General features: G+C 42.1%; 1 protein-coding gene across 1 annotated transcript in view; it reads left to right on the top strand.

The window, feature by feature from the left end:
- Positions 1-1,355: 1,355 nt before the first annotated feature.
- OVCH2 (ovochymase 2) overlaps positions 1,356-23,117 on the top strand; it is a gene marked incomplete at both ends in the record, with an annotated part of 45,449 nt that continues 23,687 nt past the window's right edge. Inside the window, 13 exons of the mRNA XM_079707812.1 lie at positions 1,356-1,443; positions 3,614-3,723; positions 5,372-5,463; positions 7,592-7,764; positions 8,117-8,212; positions 8,439-8,590; positions 9,231-9,420; positions 12,276-12,366; positions 12,493-12,617; positions 13,388-13,528; positions 13,906-14,036; positions 16,562-16,655; positions 17,183-17,314. Coding sequence (XP_079563938.1) covers positions 1,356-1,443; positions 3,614-3,723; positions 5,372-5,463; positions 7,592-7,764; positions 8,117-8,212; positions 8,439-8,590; positions 9,231-9,420; positions 12,276-12,366; positions 12,493-12,617; positions 13,388-13,528; positions 13,906-14,036; positions 16,562-16,655; positions 17,183-17,314 — 1,615 coding nt within the window. The remainder of the gene's footprint in view (positions 1,444-3,613; positions 3,724-5,371; positions 5,464-7,591; positions 7,765-8,116; positions 8,213-8,438; positions 8,591-9,230; positions 9,421-12,275; positions 12,367-12,492; positions 12,618-13,387; positions 13,529-13,905; positions 14,037-16,561; positions 16,656-17,182; positions 17,315-23,117) is intronic.

Below are 23,117 nucleotides of genomic sequence, written 5' to 3'. Positions count from 1 at the left end.
TATGCTGTTAGTAAATCCTTTCAAGTGTTTTTTCTTTCCTAAAACTATCTTTATTTCACTCTTTTTTTTTTTTTTCTCTGTACGTGGGCCTTTCACTGTTGTGGCCTCTCCCGCCGTGGAGCACAGGCTCCGGACGCTCAGGCCCAGTGGCCATGGCTCACGGGCACAAACCCACGTCCCCTGCATTGGCAGGCGTACCCCCAACCACTGCGCCACCAGGGAAGCCCTATTTCACTCTTAGATGATCACTTAGCTGGGCATAAAATTCTAAGTTGATAGTTATTTTTGCTCAGCACTTTGAAGATATTATTTTCTTACTGAATATTTGTGGATAAGTCCTCAATTGGTGTTTGCGTGCCCTTCTTTTCATAAGGTTGTAGTCTTGACTGTTCCCTAAATTTGCAGTTCTCACCAAATTTTAGGTTTTAAAACTTATTTGTTTTGCATGTATATTAGTTGTATGTGTTATGTTTTTATAGATTTATTTTGTAGAAGGGCAAAATTTGCCGCAAGAAAGAAATTTCTGGTTTGACAGTGGCTGTTTTGGGCAGGTAATTTGTAAAAGGTGACAGAAAAAAATTCATATTCCGGTGTGCTCATACATGGCAATGGCCAATCCACAAGTGTTTCTTACACACTGACCACATCCCCAAAACTCAGCCAAGGAAGAGGAAGATGAATATAATCAGAGCCACTTCCCCCATGCCACATCATCTACCAGGTTTAGAAACAAAAGTGATTTAGTTTTTGCCTTCCATAAATACAAAAAAAATGGTGAAAGAATGTAGATTCACAAATGCCTCAATGGACAGTATCCTAAATTGAGTTCCCAAGTGTGCTACCAAATTATCTTTCCTCTAACACCTGGCTATAACCATCCATTTACATTTGGAAAACAAGAGAAAGATAAATGTTTTAGCATCTTCTGATGGGATGTTTGCAAGCATGTAGGAAAGCCTATCCTTGCCATCAAGGACAACTTTGATATTCAGTCCTCTTGTAGAAAGTGGAAACCTGTCACAAGAAGCAAGTAATGTTTGCAAATGAAAGCCTTAGGCACCAACCACTTGGCTAGCCAGATAGACTCTGGGGGAAGCAACGAATGGATGTGGGTGTAATGGGACATGTACTATTGCTTGAGCAAGACTATGCTTCTGTGGTTGACTCCCCACACCTTGCAAAGATCTTTGTCAGAAACCACATTCAGAAACATCATATGGACATGGTTGAATGCCTCGTGTCTTGGTTAATGAGTAACTTTCTTTTAAGTTGGTATATTGCTGCTCTCACAAGGCTTTCCATTTTGGTTCTCTTTAGTCTCTCTAAAATTCCAGAGAAGAACTCTGAGTTTCAAAATGCATATGAGCAAGAATAAGCTCATTTTACTGCTTGGAATGATCTGTTTGGAACAGAGTAAATCTGCAACTCTCTCTCTCCCCAAAGGTAAGTTCCAAATGATCTCTGTAAGTACCTTTATCTGAAGAAATAAACTTTGCTGGCAATGGCTCTCACAGTTCTACTCCATATTCCTTTGGGAGAACAGGAGAGACAAATATATTTTGGAGATCTAATTAGTTTTCATGTAATTAATTTGGATTTCTCTCCTGCAATCATCATATTAAACTGAATAGAACAATAATGGAATACAACTTGGACAAGTTGCACTGATCTGGAGAAAACTGGAATTGTTCACTTATTTGGACACATTCCACAATCCCATCTCCTTTCATGGAGCAAATTCTGGAAATCAGCATAAATTTGGAAGCATTTGTAATCTTTTAAAAAATTATATTGCTGGGAAATATGAAGCATGTTTCCTGTAGTCTATTAGTTATATATATATATATATATATATATATATATATATATATATATATATATATATATATACATATATATATAGTCTTTTATTTCCTCAAGTAACATAATCTGAGAACAGTTCTTGGCAGGCTTCTTCACAGTCAGATTTGTACCAGCCTCAAGAATTATCATGTTTTCTATCTTTGCTTCAGTTAGTTCAGGAAATACTAAATTTTGTGTCTAAGGTATTTATGATTCAGTCAGCAGAAACAGCTAGAAAATAAGCTTTGATTCAATATTATACCTGTATTGGGTTCAGAATCAAAAGACAATGTTACATCCATGCTTTGTCACTAATTAGCTGTGTATCTCTTTGATTCTTCATTTTCCCATCACTAGTGTGGGGGTAATAGTGCTTGATTCATAGGCAGAGAATGGGACTTAAAGGAGAAGTTATTTGAAAGAGTTTTATATATTTTAACATATTAATCTAAATAGCTATGCTTTCAAGGATATATTTTCAAGAAAAATCATTTGTTCTTCCAACTTTTAAAAGTGTCTACTGTATGCTAGGAATGTGCTAAACCTTGGAAATACAGAGATGAATAAAACATAGGTTTTTTTTTTCCTCAAGTACTTCATAGTATAATGAAGGAGACAGACAATTCACTATCATAATACTGCATGGCAGAAACTATAAGAGGGGAGAGGAACTACAGAGGAGAAACACTTAACACACTTTGAGGAAATCAAGGAAGAGTTCTCAGTTGAAGTGATCTCCAAGCTGAAGAATAGGGATTAGATAATTCAACTATGTAAAGAAGTGGGGTGATTATGAGACAGACCATGCTAGGCCCACCTAGAGAACTTGTAGAAAAGAAGGACCTGCAATAGGGACAGAACATGGACCATCCTTAAATTACCAGGCAGTCTTCAGCATCTTAATCTAGCCCATCTCTTAGCTGAAGAGTCAAAAACAAACAAACAAAACAAAACAAAACAAAGCAGAACAAATATTGAGAATAAATAAGTAAATGCAACTTTTTCAAGGATAAGATCTTTTCCACAAAAAGGAAAGAGTTCTTTCTCCCATTACCTAGCAACCCCTCTACCCTAACGCCATTCCGGTGTGTGAATCAGGACACTGTCTTCCCTCTACTCCACTATCATTGAACAACCTGATACTTTCCACTCTTACAGCAAATTAAATCCAATATTTGACTGTGTGCCAGGCACCACTGACCATGATCTCAGACTTAGTCTCTTGGGTCAAGCAGAGGAAAAGATGAAAACACAATTACAATCTAAGGCAGACTGTAGTATTACCCATTCAACCAATTAATTGAGCAACTTCTATGAATCAGGAACTGCACTAGATACTGTAGATACAGATATTTCAAGATTAAGTTCCTATTTCTGAGGAGCTCACAGTCTGGTGGGGTTGAAAGGTAACCATAACAGCATGTGATAAATGTCACAGAAGCACAGAGTGCTGTGAGGAGCCTCTAAAGGGTCAGATGGCTCAGTATCAAAAGGGGACTGTATTCGTGCTAACCCAGCAGAGATCTACCTCTGAGGCCCTAAATCTTCATGTCAGAAAAGTAGATCTCTTCATGATATGCACGTCCTATGTGAAAAAGTGGAACAATCCCTTGTACCGCAAATCACAGCAAGTTCCACAAATAACTTAAAGCCATTTTATAGTATTGCAACATGCTCCATGTCTTATAGTATTTCTCACTCAGAAGAATTTGCTGTACCCCTCAGTCCTAAGAGATATCTAATCCCTAAATTATTGTCTTTTTCCCCCTAGCTCCCACTTGTGGGCAGAGTCTGGTTAAGTCACGGCCTTTGAATTACCTTAACATTTTCAGTCGCATTGTTGGGGGAAGACAAGTGGAAAAGGGTTCCTACCCTTGGCAGGTGAGTCTCAGGGAACATTCTCCTGTGGTTGGATTGTGAGCTGTCTCAGGATTGGATCTCTCAGAACCCATGCTGCTCATCAGTTTGCTCTGTTCTGCTTAGTTCATCACCAGAGATCTCATGAGTTAGTACAAGGATCCAAGACGCTCCTGATGTCCATCAGTTGACTTCTAGAAAAGGTGTGTTCAGAATAGTTACAAGCGCTATTGGCTTGCTCCAAAATTTGGAAATGCCATCCCAAACTTTCAGTCCCTGATACAAAAATCCCACTTCAAATTTATAATTTAAAAAATAATTTTCTGATTCAATAAATATATTTAAAACATACTTATCTTGTTATAGTTAAAGATGATGAGGGAAGGTGTAACCATAGGTCTACTTTATGTTTGGGATGTAAGATTCATACCCATACCATAGGACCCTTCAGGGAATAATCAAGAGTACTGCCTCCTTAGTAGTTAGTGTCCTAAGAATTCTGTCTCAATCTAATTTCCTGTTCCTCCTATGCCATAGAAATGCCTTTGTGCTTCTGCCCTTAGTCTATGGCATTTATTGTCTTTGAAAGTCTCCCAATTTTCTTTACCCTGCTATATTCTTGTCTCTTCATTTTGTAGGTAGAACAATAGTTCTTTATTTTTACTTCTCTTGAGCCAGTCAGTCATATTAACTTTTAGATCAGTGGATATTTGGTAACGATTGGTTGATTGAGTCTGTGTTCAGTGAGATGATGGGATGGCTGAATCATTGTCATTTTATTAACTGATGAATTAATTACCTGGTTTGAAGAGTTGATTGATCAAATTCTTACTTGGTCAGTTGGTTGGCTAGTCAATTCAGAAGTCCATATTCAAATCATAGTCAGGGATGACTCACTGACTTTTACTTACTTGTGCTTTATTCTGTTCTTAGCCTTTTCTCTGTATTAATTTTTTTTCAATTGCTCATTGAACAATTTTTGTTCAAAAAGGAGACAATTCTAATAAATTGCTCCTTTTCTAATTTAAACAGTGGAATTAAAAGTATTTGCTTATACCCTATAAGTCATGTTGGAGTCAAGCCAAACATCATGAACAGGACAAGCCAAAGATAGAAAATCTATTGTAGAGACAGATTAAAAAATAAGCTTGAAGCAGTTGTAGAGGTCAAATAGTTAAAAACTATAAGAAAGTTGTAAATCCAGACTCTTTCTTTAAGAGGCTTAGAGGAATTGGAACAGACTTTGGAAGACTCCCTTAGCCCTCACCTTGTCTTTATCTCAAACTTCTTCATCTGGTCTGTTCTGTATCTTATGCTTCTTTTTCTTTCTCTTCATTCACAGATATGATTCATATTGTTAGAGTAACAGATGGTAAACATTATCATATAAATAAATAAATACCCATAATTTTTATTACCAACTTACTAAAACCTTATAGCCAATCATCTCAAGTTAACTACCTCTCCTGGGGGCCAGCAGTAGGAATATTCTGGTTCCAGCATTGCTGTTCTTTCTGAGCTATAGTGTGATTGGTTTACCACTTCACAGTCCATGATTTCTGATATTTATGAGTAAGATATCTGGGTCTCTTTTTCAGAATATGCTCAGTCTCCAGGTTTGGGGGGATCCCAGGGCATTAACTTGCTCCTATTTAAGGTCTTTGCAATTCAGGTGTCTTTGAAACGAAGGCAGAAGCATGTCTGTGGTGGGACCATCATCTCTCCAGAGTGGGTGATCACAGCTGCTCACTGTGTTGCAAACAGGTAGGGAAAGCCCAGCCCATTGATGAAGGTCAGATTACCCTTCTCCCTGGGAATCAGCAGTAATAACTCTATTAAAATATGGAATGGTGTGATGTATGCTTTAGGGGAGAACATGTTAATTGCATAATACAAATAGGGCTCAAGGTCATTGTCAGAGGGTACACAACTTGGTAGAAAACATTCATTCCTTATTTAAAATGGGCTAAAAGTTAATAAAGAAGAATATCCAAGTGAGAAAAAAAGCATCACACAAATAGAGTTCTGAAAGTTCTCTCCTAGTTTTCTTAAATTTCAGTGAAAAAAAATCATCCAAGGGCTTCCCTGGTGGCGCAGTGGTTGAGAGTCCGCCTGCCAATGCAGGGGACATGGGTTCGTGCCCCGGTCCGGGAAGATCCCACATGCCGCGGAGCGTCGGGGCCCGTGAGCCATGGCCGCTGAGCCTGCGCGTCCGGAGCCTGTGCTCCACAACGGGAGAGGCCACAACAGTGAGAGGCCCGCGTACCGCAAAAAAAAAAAAGGGGGGGCTTCCCTGGTGGCGCAGTGGTTGAGAGTCCGCCTGCCGATGCAGGGGACGTGGGTTCGTGCCCCGGTAGGGGAGGATCCCACATGCCGCGGAGCGGCTGGGCCCATGGGCCATGGCCGCTGGGCCTGTGCGTCCGGAGCCTGTGCTCTGCAACGGGAGAGGCCACAACAGTGAGAGGCCCGCGTACCGCAAAAAAAAAAAAAAAAAAAATCATCCAGTTCATTATGCATCTTAATAAATGGATAAAAGAAAACAAAGGGAGGACAGTAGAACACGAAGAAAGCTCCTGTGTCTTCTTTCCTATTGATCCTGCCTCTCTGAACTTCACTCTAACAATTTCCATCTTTTATCCATTTTCTTGTATGCTCCAAATGTTCTACTGTTGCCAGTGCTCTTGATATTCATAAAGCTGCAATGAAGATTATGTCCCCATATTTGCCCTCTTTCTCCACAAACATCTCCTGGATATTTACTTAGTGCTGGACACTAGTGGGTATCAAAGATACAAAGATGACTAAGATATGATTCTTGCCCCCTGAGAGTTGATAGTCTAAAAAAGAGTCAACTGATAATTTCACTGCAATGTGGCAGGTGGTTAGGCTAGAGAGTTGCTATGTATTAGGTTTGATATTTAATATAGCCAAGAGCCAGGGAAATATACCAAAAGAAGATGATGTCTTTTCCAATTTTATATAAAATCATCTATAAAATCATCTCTTCTAGATCCCCAGAGATGGCAAGCCCAAAGCTCTTAATCCACCTCAATGCATCCTATCAAGTTCCTTTCAGATAACTTTGCTGCAGGTAGAAGAGGAATAGAATGGTGTTTCCCGTGTCATGCTAGATCTCTAAATTACAAACATAAAGGAAGTAGGGGAAGATCCCCACTTCCCATTGCTGTAATCAGTCTCAAAGCCCTGAGTGTGCATACCCTCTGGAACATCAGAGTTACGGTGCTATTATGTCTTTCATGGTATGCATTATGCATTAGATCTCTGACATTAAAGCAGCATACTTCATGGGAATCACCAGAAACTCCCAAAGGATCTCACTGATATTGAGGCCAGGCCAACCATCTTTGGTAGCTGAATATAGCTTTAGACCACTGAATTATACTGTATATACACCCTTAGGCATTTAACAAATAACATTGCAAGGTATTCAATTTATCATATTATTGGCTCCATATGAGGCCACTTTTTACTAGTCCCTCACACACATTGGGAACCTCTACATTTGGAATCATTCTCACTTTCTCTGTTCATCAGCTTCACACCTACATTATCTATCCATGTCTTTTTTTTTTTTTTTTTTGTGGTACGCGGACCTCTTCCTGTTGCGGCCTCTCCCGTTGCGGAGCACAGGCTCTGGGATGCGCAGGCTCAGCGGCCATGGCTCACGGGCCCAGCCGCTCCGCAGCATGTGGGACCTTCCTGGACCGGGGCACGAACCCGTGTACCCTGCATTGGCAGGCGGACTCTCTACCACTGCGCCAACCAGGGAAGCCCCTATCCATGTCATTTTGAAGAGGTCATTTTGTCAACCACTGCAATTGTACTCAGAGGTTCAATGAAATCCATCCGTTTTACTCTTTCCTCCTCATAGAAATATTGCATCAACTTTCAACGTTACTGCTGGGGAATATGACTTGAGCTATATAGAGCCAGGAGAGCAAACCCTCACCATTGAAACCATCATCATACACCCATATTTCTCTACCAAGAAACCAATGGATTATGATATTGCTCTTCTGAAGATGGCTGGAGCTTTCCATTTTGGTAAACATTTGAAGCTCACTCTGTATTGTCTACCCCATGTGCTCCAGAACTTCTGTTCCATAGCACATTTCCTACAGTATAAGTTATGCAGCATATGCCCAAGAATTCTGGATCATGTACTTTGAGATAGGAATTTGAGCTGGAGGTTCCCCTACCTGAAACCCTCTTTGCTTGTGGCTTTAGATATAGGATTATGTGGAGTCAGTTACTTTGTTTCACAAGTAACCCCTGGAGGTGCCAAACAGAGATACCACAAAGTCTTTGGGAAACCACCTAGATGCCAGTTGGTGAGTGGCTTATGGTATCCTCTCCTCCATGAATTAAACAAGCCCTGCCTTGCTCTTTTCTTCAGACCAGTCTGTGGGACCCATGTGTCTTCCAGAGCCAGGGGAACAATTTGAGCCTGGATTTATATGTACAACCACAGGCTGGGGCCGCTTGAATGAAGGTAAGAACTCCTACGCTCATATCAGAACTTTCTGGTTGGTAATCAGAAAAGAGAATTTTTAATCTATTTTAAAAAGACAGTTGTGTAGACAATTTTAAAATAGAGACTATCACATTGTACTTTGAAATTCAAATCTTTCCAAAAGACACAAGCCTGAATGGGGCATCTTCAACGCAGAAAGGGTGAAAGAGTGCCTTGCTGGGGTTCTCATTTCTGTGTTTTCTAGATGGCGTCGTCCCACAAGTCTTGCAGGAAGTGAACCTGCCCATTTTGACCCAGGATGAGTGTATTACAGCTCTGTTGACCTTACGGAAACCCATTAGTGGGCGGACCTTTCTCTGCACAGGCTTCCCAGATGGAGGAAGAGATGCATGTCAGGTAGGCAGGAATGGTTGGGCTGATAGGTCCCAGGCAGGGCTTCCCTCAGCTTTGTCATCAGATGAGGGGCTGAAAGAAGGCTGTAGGCAAGCCTGGACTCAGGAAAGAAGGATCAGGACTGAAAAGGGAGGTCAAGTCAAAATAGAGGACAGTTTAAACAACGTGTTTTTAGCAGATACTGTGCTTTCAGAGGAGGTCTTCTGCTCTTTCCAAAAGACCAAATAATGGAGATGATGCCAACAATGAACTAGGGTCCTCCGGCCCTGAAGGATAGGTGATTCTTTCCTACTTAGAGACTTCCAGTTTGTGTATAATGGGAGCTTTCTCTTTCCCGCCATCCTTCCTGCTGACCAAACTTGAGGTTGATTTGACTACTGGACAAGACTTTTCTGAGTCTGTAGGATGAGACAGGAGAAGGAAACAATCTGATATTTGATGAAAGCTTAGGATGGGGAAGAAGGAGGTGGGCTTGGTAGGCTCCAGTGGTATTTGAGGATTGACTGTGAATTGCGCTTGCCTATTCTCCCAGGCCCCTGAGTCCAAAGTATTAGAAGTGAAGAAATTCATTAATCCTCATCTAGCACCTTTGTGGGGCACAGACACTGACAATGACAGTAACAGAGATCTTTTCTCCCTACAGGGGGACTCAGGAGGTTCCCTCATGTGCCGGAATAAGAAAGGGACTTGGACTCTGGCTGGTGTGACTTCCTGGGGTTTGGGCTGTGGTCGAGGTTGGAGAAATAATCTGCAGAAAGATGATCAAGGATCCCCTGGGATCTTCACAGATGTTACTAAAGTGCTTCCCTGGATCCACAAACACATCCAAATTGGTAATCAAGCCAGAACATAAGGTCAAGAAGCTAGGGAAAGAGAGAGCATCAGCAGAGTCTAGACAAGTCAGGACCCCTGAGCAGACAACCTCTGCTTCTGTTCTTAGTGTCTCACATAAGGACTGTGGTATTTACTGAGTCTAAAACAAGGGTAAACTATGATGTGTGGTACAGTGTACAAATATTCAATGAAACGTGAATACATCCATCCTAGACTTTGTCAAATTTGCCTTTAATTGAAACTGTCTCAGCTGGTGATATGTTTCACCACTTACTTCTCAACCCTGCTAGCAAGACTCAGCAAGCTATAGCATGGATCAGTGGTTATCGATGAGGGGAAATTTTATCCCCCAGGGGACAATGTCTGGAGACATTTTTGGTTGTCACAACAGGGGACAGGGGTGCCACTGGTATCTAGGGGGTAGGGGCTATTGATGCTGCTAAGCATCCTACAGTGCACGGGACAGCCCCTCCTCCCACAGCAAAGAATGATTTAGTCCCATATGTTAGTAATGTTGTGGTTGAGAAGGCCTGGCCTAGAGCCAGGTACCATAAGTCTGAAAAGGCCAGGGTCTATATACATCCTTCTACCAGATTCACCAATGAGTTAATTGAAACTTCATTTTTGCCTCCAAATCCAACTTAATTGTTTTCTTAACTGGTGGCTTCCAGCCTAAAATAGGACTTCTGTTCTTTCCCAAAGGGGTTAATTCAAATTAGTTCAGGAAGAACCTGGGTTTGTGTTCAAGTATATGGTACACTAGCAGGTTTCGGAGTCCTCAGTTCAACTTGTAGCTATCCAGCAGTTGTGGGTGTGTTATTTCCATCTCCAGCCTCCCTTTTCATGAAAAATTAGAGGGATAGACCAGGTGACCTCTTCTTGCTTTGTGTAATCCCCAAGCTAAGCAGCCCACTTAATAAAGAGAGTGAAATCATCTTCTTAAAGCACAAAGGCCACTTTGCTGCTTTGTCAATTTATCCCTTCTGTTCTTTCCACAGATTATATTTTCATTAGTTGCAAATTGACTTAAAAACCTCTGCACTTTTGAGCCAGGGAGATGCTAACTTCTTGAAATATTGTTCAGGATATCACAACCTCGAATTGCATCTTTCTTTTTCTTTCCCAGGGAAGCTGAGAAAGCACTCCAGAGGTGGGTATTTCTTGTAGCCTGTTCTTCCAGGAGCATGAATTAATCTGTAGGATTTCTGAATATCGGTTCCTTTATAATCAAAAGTCTTCCTCTGCAAGAGCTCTCCATAATCACTAGGTATAAAACCATCACTAGGAGCACCCACAGCCATTCATCCCCAGCCAGGGAGGGTGAATTCACCCAGCAGGAGTGCCACATTCCCTCTGAGTTCACTTGTCAATCCAGAGCTCCAGTTCAATTCAGCAAACAGTTGGCAAATCCCAGATTTAGATCCAAGACACAAGGGAGGAGGTGGGGCATGGCAGATGTGGTCCGGAAGCTACACACCTTGTCCTGAAAGAATAGGGGACTCACCCCCAGGGTTACATTGCAGGTCTGAAGTGAATTCACTCTGTGACTTTGGGCAGGCTCCTTCCTACCTCTGAACCTGAGTTTCCTCATCCAAAAAGGAAAGAGTTTGGGCCAGGTGGTCTCAAAGGCATCTTTAGCTCAAATCTTCAGTGGTTCTGTGAGTCTGTGGAGCTATCTCCAAAGAGCAAAGTGGAAAAAGAGTACCCTGAGAGCTCAGAGGAGTGAGTGGCTGCTTCTAGCTGGGGGAAAAAAAAAAGACAAGGGAGGCTTTGGAGCACAGACATCTTTTAAGCTTAACCTTAAAGAACAAAGGATGAGTAGGATTTTGTCAGGTGGAAATGGGATATAGGTAAAGAAAAATATTCCAGCTCAAGGAATCATCCTTATCAGAAGATGGATACTAAAATATGGAGATATGAAAATTTAGGATGTAATAGAGACCCAGTAAGTCAATCAAAGCAGTTGAAGTGTAGGCTATGTGATGAGTTTTTATGAGGGAGAAGATTAAACAGGTAACCTGAGAACAAAATATGGAAACTTTGAACACCACTCAAGAAAAGTTAGACTTTATTGAGTAATAGGAAGCTGACTAATTAGATAAACAGATTAGAGCTATACTTTAGTGCTATAAGAACTGCACATAGGGGATAAATTGGAGAGGAAAATGTCAATAATTCAAGGTGGGCTTATGAGATTATGCATTAGTTCAAGAGACAAGAATATAATGCTTGAACGAGGGCAATGGCCAGAGAATGAAAAGGAGGGCATAGAAACAGGATGAATTAGGCCAGGATAGTCACTAAGGTTAAGAGCGGTGAGGGAGGGAAGGAATGAAGGATGACACCAAAGTTCTGAGCATGGAAAGCTAAGAAAAGGGCACATAAGTTAATCAAATCAGAAGTGGAAGCAGTTTTGCAGACTGAGAGGAAGTCCTTTTGTAGCATGTTAAGTTTCAGGGGAGATATCTAGGAGATGGTTGAAAAATCAGAAGTTCAGGTAGAGATAATAGTTGAAACTGATGGTGTGAATGAAATGGATCAGAGGGCTCGTGTAGAGAGAAATGGAAACTAAGCATAGAACCTAGGAAATACCTGCATCTATAGAGTGGAATTATGGGGTCAAAGAAAGAAGAGTAAAGAAGAAGAAATCATAGAATCTCAAGGTTAGGCAGGATCTTCAAGAAACAAAAAATAAGGCATCGTAGAAGCCAAGATAGGAAAAGATTTCGTGGAGAAAGGAAACGTGTGTGAAGAAGAACCAGGAGGTCCCAGTGTCTGTACACGTTCTGGAGGGAAAGGGCTCTTGTGGCTAGCCATCACTGTTAGCGCTGATTCGCGTGGCTTTCCCTCCCAGCCTTGTGCAGTGAGCTGGATCGTGTGATCAGAGCATCAGAAGGGGAGCTGCACTTCCCAGACAGCCCCTTCCTGTATAATGAGAGCAAGCAGTGAGTAGCCCCCACTGCCTCCCCTGCCCTTGACTCCCACCTCCAGTTTGCCTCTGCCCCACTCATTGGACTGTGACAGTCGCTTTCCATCTAGAAATAATACCCTCTCCATGTATCTACCTTCAGACTGTGTGTCTGGACCCTGTTTGTACCAGAGGGAATGCACGTGCTCCTCAATTTTTCCCACTTCGATGCAGAGTCTTGTCACCGCAATTACCTGTTACTATGTTCTTTAGAAGACACACTTATTGGTGAGTGGATTTTCACATTGTCGAATGGGCACTGGTGCTAGGAGGACTTAATGGGGCCTGGTTACAATATGTCTGGCCCTGAGGCATCTATAAGTACCGCACTTCCTGTCTCCAATTTTGAGACTTAGAATTGACAGTGGAAAGGAACAAAATCTGAGCCTGTGTGAGGGCTGTGAGGGCCACAGTGCAATTCACTTACAGCATCTGCTGCCCATGGAAACAGGCTTCCTAGACTCATTTGCCAGACCTGGAGCCCATCAGGAGTAAAATGTAAACACATAGCAGTGCCTCTTGGGGCCTCCCAGGCAGAATGCTGCTCTCCTAAGCATGAAAATGACCTTTACCTGCCTCGTCCAGTTCAGAAGGAAGATACCAACAGATAGCCACAAGGAGGAGATAAAGGTTACTTATACAAGAAACAGAAATGGAGGAGTGTTTCTGTGGTTCTAAACTGCACATGATTTTGCCCACCCCCTCCCTCCCCCAGGAGACACTTAGCAATGTCTTAGAAGCATTTTTGGCTATCACAACGAGAGGGAATGTTACTGGCATCCAGTGGGTAGAGGCCAGGATTGCTGCAAAACATCCTACAATGTGTAGAACAGCCTGAACGCCAAGAACGTTCCAGTTCAAAATGTCAGTAGTGCTGAGGTTGAGCAACCCTGATTTAGACAAGCCTGCACTATCATGAAAGTTCAGTTCCCCGTAAGTCTTTTAATGGGTGCTGTTTTCTAGGCTCTGAACCAAAACTCTTCATTCTTATGTTGCAGGGAAATTCTGCGGAGACAGCCTGGCTTCATCGGTTCTTGTTGGCTCCAACGCTATAAGGCTGAGGTTTATCTCTGATGCCACAGATGATGCTGTTGGGTTTAATCTCACGTTTAAAGCTCTTAAACCAAACTACCTTCCTGGTAAAACCGTTTACTCTTCTCACACACTATGCATTCCTTTTGCAGAAATTGAGGACCCATAGGAATTAGATGAGGGGTAGGGAGCCCCCCACCCAAGGCCCACTGAGCTCCATAGCAGAGAGGAGCTCAAGGCAAGTGAGATACAGGGTGCAGGGGCTCCTTCTGCAGTCCTGCTAAAGTGTGTTTGTTGCATACCCAAGTGAGCTGAGAGGGCCTGATGAGTTCTCGAGAACCAGTGCACAGACCTCCCCCTTCTTGATGGCTCTGCCTTAAGAGTCAGTTCAGGCATCACTTGTATGAGACACAAGGGGGAAAACAAAGAGGATCACTCTGTGCATGGCGATGCCATTGTTTGGACGTTCTCCCTTGTGTTGCAGATTCAGGCTGCAGCTCCTTAACTATCCTTTTTGAAGAAGGCTTCATACAGAGTCTTCACTATCCTGAAGACTACAGCAACATGGCCAGCTGCAACTGGGTTTTTCAAGCCCCCAAACATCACCTTGTTAAGGTACTGACCCTGGTTACCCTTACTTTGCTGAGGATCTCCAGAGAATCGCTCACATAAACACCATGAGGGCAGAGGTTTTATCTGATGTATCTGCTGCTGTATCCCTAGTACCTAGAACCTAGCACCTGGCACACAAGGTTCTTCTTGATAAATATTGATACTTGTTGACTAACAGACTAGCCTATTCTCTACTGTAACTACCCACACTTACCACTAGGTGGCAACTGTGTGCTTTATATTTTGTTGAAATGTGGCCTTAATCTTTGTACCAGGTAACTTGTTTCATCAGTGTCTAGTCCTTTCTAGAAACAAGCATTTCTTCCTTATTAACTAAACTGCTAACAAAACAGTTTGTGGGGAGTGGATAACAAAAGTGCAGTGCAGAACAGTTTCAGAGACTGGCATAAGGTATAGCAGGAGGAGTGGTGGAAGGCGAGGCTGAGATCGAAGTATGGAGGGCTTTGAATGTCAGGATGCAGAGGGTATTCAGCCTTTGATTCGCGGTGTTTGTGGCCATTTGTGTGTCTGTTCAGTTAACACTAGTGGGCCATCTGCAGAAATGCCTTCAGGTAGATGACACTGCAGTCAGGGTGAGGTTGGAATTAGGCATTATTTAGAAGTCTTTCTCTTAAAATAATAATTGAAAGCAAGAGAGTATATGAAGGAGAAAAAGTAAACTATAAAATAACGGGTAAGGAGTAAGGGTGAACAAGACCTCAAAGTTCTTGTATATTTAAGAGGCCAAAAGAGATCTGAGACCCAGGAATAGAACCAAATTGGTGCAGTGTTATGACAGTCCAGAGAATGAAGCCTTTAATTCGAAACACAAAACAAAACAAACAAACAAAAAGGTATGGCCAATAGGTTGGATTTCCCACACCAAGTTAGAGTTTAAAGAGAAGGAGGACTCCCTCCCTCCCTCCCTCCTTCCTTTCCTCCCTCCCTTCCTTCCTTCCTTCCATTCTTCCATTCTCTCTCTCTTTCTTGATAGATCTTGATCTCCTTCCTTCTTTTCTCTCTTCCTTCCGCAGAGAAACCATTGTACAGCTCTGAAACCTTTTGTTCTATTCAAGTGTGCTTTTAAACGTTAACAAAGTAAAAAGACAAAACTTTTTAAAAAAATAAAATAAAGAGAAGGAGGACTAAGCACCCATTATACAGTCCCCACCTCATCCCCCAATAAAAAGGTAGAATAGTTGGGATGGGCAGTAGAGAGGAGGTGGAGGAGGTGTCATCTGAAAGGTCAGGTGAAGTCAGATGTTAGGAGGAGAAACAAGATCACGCAGGAGAAGGAGACACGGAGTAAGTAAGACAAGTGTAGCTGTTGTCTTTCTAAAAGTTTCTGAAACCCAAACAGAGTCAAGGCAGACAGTTCAGGACGAAGCAGGATTAAGGGAAACTATGTTACTGACAGAGGAGAAAATCTTAAGATGAGCGTACGCCTGGAAGGAGGAAGAAGACAAAATTTAGTTGAAAATCTGAACATATCAGAGCTAGAAGTGATTCAAAAACATCTATGCAATAAAATACACTGAGTGCTGTGCATCCATGAAAAGATGCACTCACAGCCGACCAGTGGCAGCATCATCCTGCAGGACCCATCCGGGACGGCCATGTGTAAGTTGGTACGACAGGTCGTAACTATGTGCACACCATTTGACTCGAAGAGAAAAGGGTCTTTTTAAAATTATTATTATTATTCATATATTTTATTGCTCTACAAGTTCTGTTTACCAACTTCAAACATTTTAAATTCTAAATTTTAAATATTATTGCTATTAAAGGAACAGATATATCTGACTTTTAGAAATATTTTAAGTTTTCTTGTAAGTTATTCATTATAGGCATTCTAGATCCCCTGTGATGGAAATTTCTGGTTTAAAAAAGATTTATGTAATTTTCCTCCTTTTCTTAAAACCCTTTCCATAAGACACAATGGTCAGAGTAACCGAAAGGGTCTATTTCCAGAAAGTATCCCAGTAAGGGTTTAAGAAATGTTTGAACGGATCCTGTTTCTGACACGTCTCCTTCTCCCCATGTCTCATTCACCATGAATCATCCTTTCCCTCCACTTTTGTCCTAGCCACGCAGGCCTGTGTCTTTTGCCAAGTGCTCAGGCTCCATTGAATCCCCATCATTTGTGTATAAAAAATCTAAGCTGCTACCTCATCATTTCTATCTCCCACTGCTCCTCTCAATTAGTCAGGGCTATCAGATTGCTCAAATGTTGTTCTTTGCTGTTTCTTTGCTCCTCCAAGGAGGGAACTGGGGAGCTCAAATATTTGCACTTTTTCCCACCTTTCTATTCCGCCTGTAATTGGGTGCTTAGATGTTTCAGAGGGTTTGGGAGCCTGTGGTTTAGCATCTTTTCCTAAGTCATATAACCCACTCATGAATGCCCCATTACATTTCTCATCTAAGGTCACGCTCTAGAGCAAGTTGAACAATCCAAATTCCTCTCCTTGATCAAAATGAGGTAATGCATTCATATTGTTTACTCTGGATGTAACATGGAGTCTTCTCAGCTTTCCTTTCAGAACCTGGAAATAGAAGAAAGTGGAGATTGCACTTCCGACTATGTGAGCATGCACAGGGATGTAGAAAGGAAGAAAGAAATAGGTTTGTGTTCCCTGGGAGCCTCGGCTTCCCAGGTTTGCATTTGGACCCGGTCCTTCTTGGGAATCCTTTTAGGGAATAAAAAGGATGGGGCTCAATGTTCCTTCATTCCCTTGCACCATCTCCGTCACTTCCTATGCTCCCACGACCTCTCCTTCTCCTCCATCAGGGGTGGGAAGAGCTTCAGGGAGGATCGAAGAACCATTTGATCAGAAAGTGTGGAAGGCTCACAATGAACTAGGGGTCAGAGGGAAAGTGACATTGAAATAAGCCCTGTGGCTGGAACAAGTTCCCTTAGTGGCATTCCCAGTGGGAGTGTTTGGGAGATAAACAGAATTGAAATGTTGACGGGGTTAAATACACAGTACAAAGGAGCACTCTGCCTTTCTATTTTGGAAATGAATTGTGACATACACTGGAAAGGTTTATTTCTTAACAATTACCTGAAGGACAATTGTTTTCTTCTATCCAATGCCACTTCTGTTTGCTGGGCCCTTGACCATGTCATGCCTGGGCTGGGCTTGAACCAGCTCGACTGTGTGGCTTTGTTGTCCCCGCCCCTGTGGTGAGCATCTCCAGGGTAATGTCCATCAGCTTCCAGTCCAATGAAAACATGACCTTCAGAGGCTTCCAGGCTACAGTCTCCTTCATTCCTAAAACAGGTAAGAAGATTGAGGCACCAACTCCTCAGGTCCCAAGTCTCATCCTCCTGCTGTGGTAAAAAGGGCAGCATTTAGAGACCAGCATGGATACAGTCAACTCATGATTCACTGAATCTGTGAATCCTGAACCACTGGTCCTGGGGAAATACAGAGTTAGGGACCTCTCAGCCTCTGCTTTTATGTGGGTTTCTGTTTCAAGTCACCTTATTTAATATACATTGCTGATTCATTAACACTGAACTCATGGTCAATACCACTAGAACTCATGCCTGAACAAAGCTTATCCATCACATGTATTTTCTCTGTAAGGCACAACCCAGACTTTTTGCACTTAGGAACACCAGATGGCACTTCAGCACTATGTTTAGGGCCATTGCAAACAGCAAAATCACCAACAAAAAGCCCAAAAATGTAAAAAGCAAAACAAAAAGTGGCGCTAACAGACCGCAGGAAGGACGCTTGTTTATAGTATGAGAGCTGAAACAAGACGGCAGAGTGTGGCCTCACTAGACCTCAGCCAGGACACATGATCAGGTGACTCAAATTTTCCACTGCTCTGCATATGTCCATGAATGACCATGAAAGCACCATGAGTACTGGGTTTTTTTGTTTTGTTTTGTTTGCGGTACGTGGGCCTCTCACTGCTGTGGCCTCTCCCATTGTGGAGCACAGGCTCTGGATGTGCAGGCTCAGTGGCCATGGCTCACGGGCCTAGCCGCTCTGCGGCATGTGGGATCCTCCCGGACCGGGGCACGAACCCATGTCCCCTGCATCAGCAGGCGGACTCTCAACCACTGGGCCACCAGGGAAGCCCTGAGTATTGGTTTTGAGTTAACAAATGTTAGCGAGTAGGTGAATTCAAAAATACAGAATCCGTGAAGAATTAAGATCAGCTGTATGTCTGAATCTTGGCCTGTCCTTACTAGAAGTGTGATCTAAGTGTCATCTAGGATTCATCCTCCTCAGTCTTACAACGGGAGAATAATACATGCCTGGTAAAAATGTAGTGAGGCTTAAATCAGATGATGTATACTTGGCCACAAGCAAGTGTGTGTGTGTGACACATAAGAGAGGCTCAGAAATGTGAAATATCTTCACCAACCCCCAGTCCCTAGACACTTGAAGACACAGCTTCCTTCCAAGCTTTCACACCCCGTGAGCACTCTGTCCAAATCCTACAAAACCAGTTATTGGCTTCTCAAGTTGTTCATTCTTATTGGGTGGTAAACAGCTGCTTATGGGAAAGCCAGGTTATAGTTAAAATACTCCACTTTCCAGTTCAAATACCCATAGAGTCTAACTGACTGAGATGTCCCAGAATTCTAACAATAATAATTTTCTGATAAATCCCAAACATTGGCCTTGTTTGTGTGAATTGAGCAGTTGTATTATGCTTATACCCAGATTTTAACATCTCCGGATTAGAGAATGAATCAGTGTTTCTGGAGACATGGAATGTACTACCTGAAGAATCCAGTGCTTCTGGTAAGCTGTTTTGGAGAATGTGACTACCAGAAGTATACAGATTTTATTACTGTCGGTTCAACCAAGAACCCCAAAAAGATATATTGAAGTTTTAACCTCCAGTACCTAAGGTCACATTTTGTGACCTTTTTTGGAGATAGAGTGTTTACAAAGGCAAGCAAGTTAAAATGCTGTCATTAGTGTGGGCCCTAATCCAGTATGACTGGTGTCCTTATAAAAGGGGAAATTTGGAGAGAGAGACACACACACACGGAGAACATCATACGGACATGAAGGCAGAGATGGGAGTGATGCATCATTTATGAACCAAAGAATGCTAAAGATTGCCAGCAAACCACCAGAAGCTAGAGGAGAGGCATGGAATGGATTCTCCATCACCACCCTCAGAAGGGATCGACCTGCCCAACACCTTGATCCTGGACCTCGAGACTCCAGAACTGTGACACAATAAATTTTTGTCTTCTAAGCCACCCTGTTTATGATATTTTGTTACAGCCTGCCTAGCAAGCTAATACACCAGGAATTGGCTTACACGATTGTGGGAGCTGACTAAGCAAGTCAATCCATAAGGCAGGCAGGCAGAAAGGGAAGGTCACAGGACACTGGAATTCCACAGGCATGGGCTGAGGCCATTCTCCACAAGCAGAATTTCTTCTCTCTTTGGGGGAAGCTTCCACACTGCTTTCAAGGCCTTTCCAACTAATGATGTGAGGCCCACCCAGATGATCCAGAATGGTCTTCCTTACCTAAAGTCAGTGATGAGGGACTTTCATTACATCTGCAAAATCCCTTCATAGCAACATCTAGACTAATGTTTGATTGAATAACCGGGGGCTGTAACCTGGCCAAGTTGCCACATCACAAAAGCCATCACATAGAGCTGGATGGAATGTGGTCACTGTCCCTTTTGCTCAAAGCAACCCTGAAATATTTTCAGTCACAGAACCAAATTTCCCACATCACAAAAGCCATCACATAGAGCTGGATGGGATGTGGTCACTGTCGCTTTTGCTCAAAGCAACCCTGAAATATTTTCAGTCACAGAATCAAAATTCCCATCTTGAGTGATTCATTCAGTAGGGGTGGCTAAATAGCGTGCCAGATTGTGGTCTGACTCACAAGAGCCATCTGCTGGCAAAGAAGTGAGTGAACCACTGTGTCTTCACATTGGTGAGCATTGAGGAGCGCTGGGCTTTCTCTTTTCCTTGTTTCCTCCGTGACATCCACTGACATACACGTGTGACATCCCAGTCCCTATGGAAAACGTGGTGAGGGGGGCAGGCAGAGGCTGGGAGTAAGGAAGCTTTCAGAGTTTGCCATTTTGATAGTTTGTCAAGAGAAAGATCAAGCACCTAATTTTTAATTATTTAAAAATTTTTTTAGTTTTATAAATTATCTGACACTTAGAACACAAAGTAATAGAGAAGGTAGAAGAGGAGTATTCCTTTTAATGAGGAGGGACAGAAGTCTTCTGAGTCTTTTTGTTCTGGCTTCTTGGACCTCAGGATGCATATATATATATCCTGGGTAGAAACTTTTTAAAGTGTGTCTGCGGTGGTTCCTGCTCTTGGCCACCAGGGGGCGATATATTCAGCAGAGCCATTTCTCTCAGGATCTGCCAAGGAGTCTCATTACAACACTTGGCTAGATTTATTGGTCATTTTATCCCACAGCACCTACCATAGTGCCCAGAACACAGGAGATGCCACATAAATATTTGATGAATAAAACTAAATAATCCAGAAATAGCTCCTAGTGTAAAAGCTCAATAAGAGGAATTTTCCTGATTCCCTCTCCCTAAACTCACACCTACTTTAGGGCCTTCTTCCCCTATACAAATACACATAAAAACTTAAGGACAGGAACAGGAATTTACATGTGTCCTGTTTTAAGTAGCACACCTAACCTGGATTCCTTAAATTATTCAGGAAGTAATTTTGTCCTTCCTTCGCTTTTTATTTTGAAATTTTGCAAATCTACAGAACAGATGGAAGAATAATACAATGAACACCTGTTTATCCTTCACCTGTATTCCTCAGTTGTTGACAGCCCATCACACTGGCTTGATACTGATTTGATGTCCTCTCTGGACAAATCTCTGTACCAGAGACCAGGGAGTGGGGGAGGCAGGATACAAAGAGGAACAGGATAGGTACTAACCTATATTCAAGGAATTTATATCCTAATAATGAAGCTTATATGTACAGATAGAGAGTAGATTTATGTAAAACTAAGAGCCTTCAAGATTAATATATGGTGTTAGATGTCAGGATAGCAGTTATGCTTTGCAGGAGCAGTGACTGGACCGGGCTCCTGAAGTGTCTTCTGAGATTCTGCTAGTCTGTTTCTTGATCTGGGTTCTGGTTTTACTTCTTGGAAAAACATTCAAAGTATTTTATTGCTTGAGTATTTTTCTGTGTGTATGTTATACTTCAATAAAATTGACAACAAAAGGGGAAATGTGCACAGAAAACCACAATACAAGAAAATACTGAAAGAACTTCTGAGATCATTAGGACACTGGTGTTTGACTGGGGCCCACAAAGATAAATAGGATATCAACATTATTCCCAACACTGTGAGGAACCCTGGGATGATTTTGACTAGGGGAGTGACATGATCAAAACAAGCGCTCTTTGGTGGTTAATTTGGGAGTGGGAGGAGGACAGGGAAAGCTTAACCCCAGGGAGAGTAGTCCAGGTGAGCAATATTGAAGACCCAAACCCAAAGGTAGGAGATGGATGCAAGATATTTTGTGAATATAGTATCTAAAGTGTTTGGTGACTAGATAATTGAGGCAAAAAAGAGGGGGAAGTCAAGGGTGAGCTTGATATTTTACTCTTGGGTGAAACATCCATTTCTCTCTATATATATGTATATATAAAATATCTCTAGAATACAATAAGCATTTCTCATTATTCCCAGGTGTCTATTAGAGTTTCCAGCACAAGGGAGATGCTCAGACCTGGACTTGACGGTGAAGAGGACCCATGGGTAACGAAGATGTGCCTTCTTGGCCCCCTTCCAGGTGGGCTCTGTGGAGCCACTTCACCCACTTCCAGATCCCTTTCCAGCCAGACTGTGGGAGGCAGGAGGCCACAGTCAGCTCTTGGTCATAGCAGGTCAGTGTGCAGATTGCCACCAGGCATCTCTGGGAAACCTGGGTAGTCACCCCTGCTCATTGCTTCACCAATATGTAAGTACACCCAGGGAGTGGAACATGGTGAGAGCTCGTGGTTTAAGTTGGCTGATCATTAATTCTTCATCTGCCACCTCTGACATCCATCCGGGTCTGCTGCTGCTTCCCCATTCAACCACCATCATGGGCAATCCGCCTCCCCAGCGAGAACTTGAGTTCCTTGAGTGCTCAGGAAATTTCTACCCCCTCACCTTGTGTTTCTAGTATATTTTAATTAAACATGAGGCTGGTTGTTGGATAGAGATACACTTATTTTATCATATCTTCGTTCCTAGGATTTTTAAATCAGAAATGAGTATTGAATTTTGTGAAATACTTTGAGCATCTGTTGAAATGACTAAGTGATTCTCTCCTTTGACTTATTAGTATATTAAATCTGTATTAATAGATTTCCTAACATTCCTACATCCCTGAATCCCACTTAGACATGGTACATTCGTCTTTCAATGTGCTGCTGGGCTCTGTTACTAATATTTCACTTAGATTTTTGCATCAACATTCATGACTGAAATTGACTTATAGCGGAGGTTCTCAAAATGTGATCTGGAGACCACTGGGGATCTCCAAGATCCTTTTAGGGGAGGCCCCCTAAAAGGTCAAAACGATTTTCATAGTAATACTAAGACATTATTATCCCCTTTTACTCTCATTCACTCATGAGTATGCAGTAGAGTTTTCCAGAGACTACATAACATGTGATATCTCAGCAGATTGCGTGTAAAAAGCAGATAGGAAATCCCATCTGTCTTCTGTTTAGCCAGACATTAAACGGTTTTGAAGAAATGTGAAACAATGCCAGTCTTATTTAAAGTTTTTATTTTCGAAGACGTAGTTACTTGAATACATGTCGTGTATTAACTTAATGGTTTTATTATGGTTATCTTAAATAAATTAATAAATACATAATCTAAAAAACTTTTGCTTTAAGTTCTAGTATGTTAACTATTGGTAAATAAACAAAAGCTCTTTAGGATTTTCAGTGACTTTTTTCAAAGTGTAAAGATGTCCTGAGACCCAAAATTTGAGAACCGTTGGCTATAGTTTTCTTTCTGTCGTCTGCCTTTGTCAGACTTTGGTATCAGTGCTCTTCATGAAAAGAACTCGAGAGCTCTCCTTTTT

This window comes from Hyperoodon ampullatus (genome assembly GCF_949752795.1).
Source record: "Hyperoodon ampullatus genome assembly, chromosome: 7".
Taxonomy (NCBI): Eukaryota; Metazoa; Chordata; class Mammalia; order Artiodactyla; family Ziphiidae; genus Hyperoodon; species Hyperoodon ampullatus.
The sequence above is the reverse complement of the archived record's forward strand: the minus strand, read 5'-3'. Positions and strand labels throughout refer to the sequence as shown.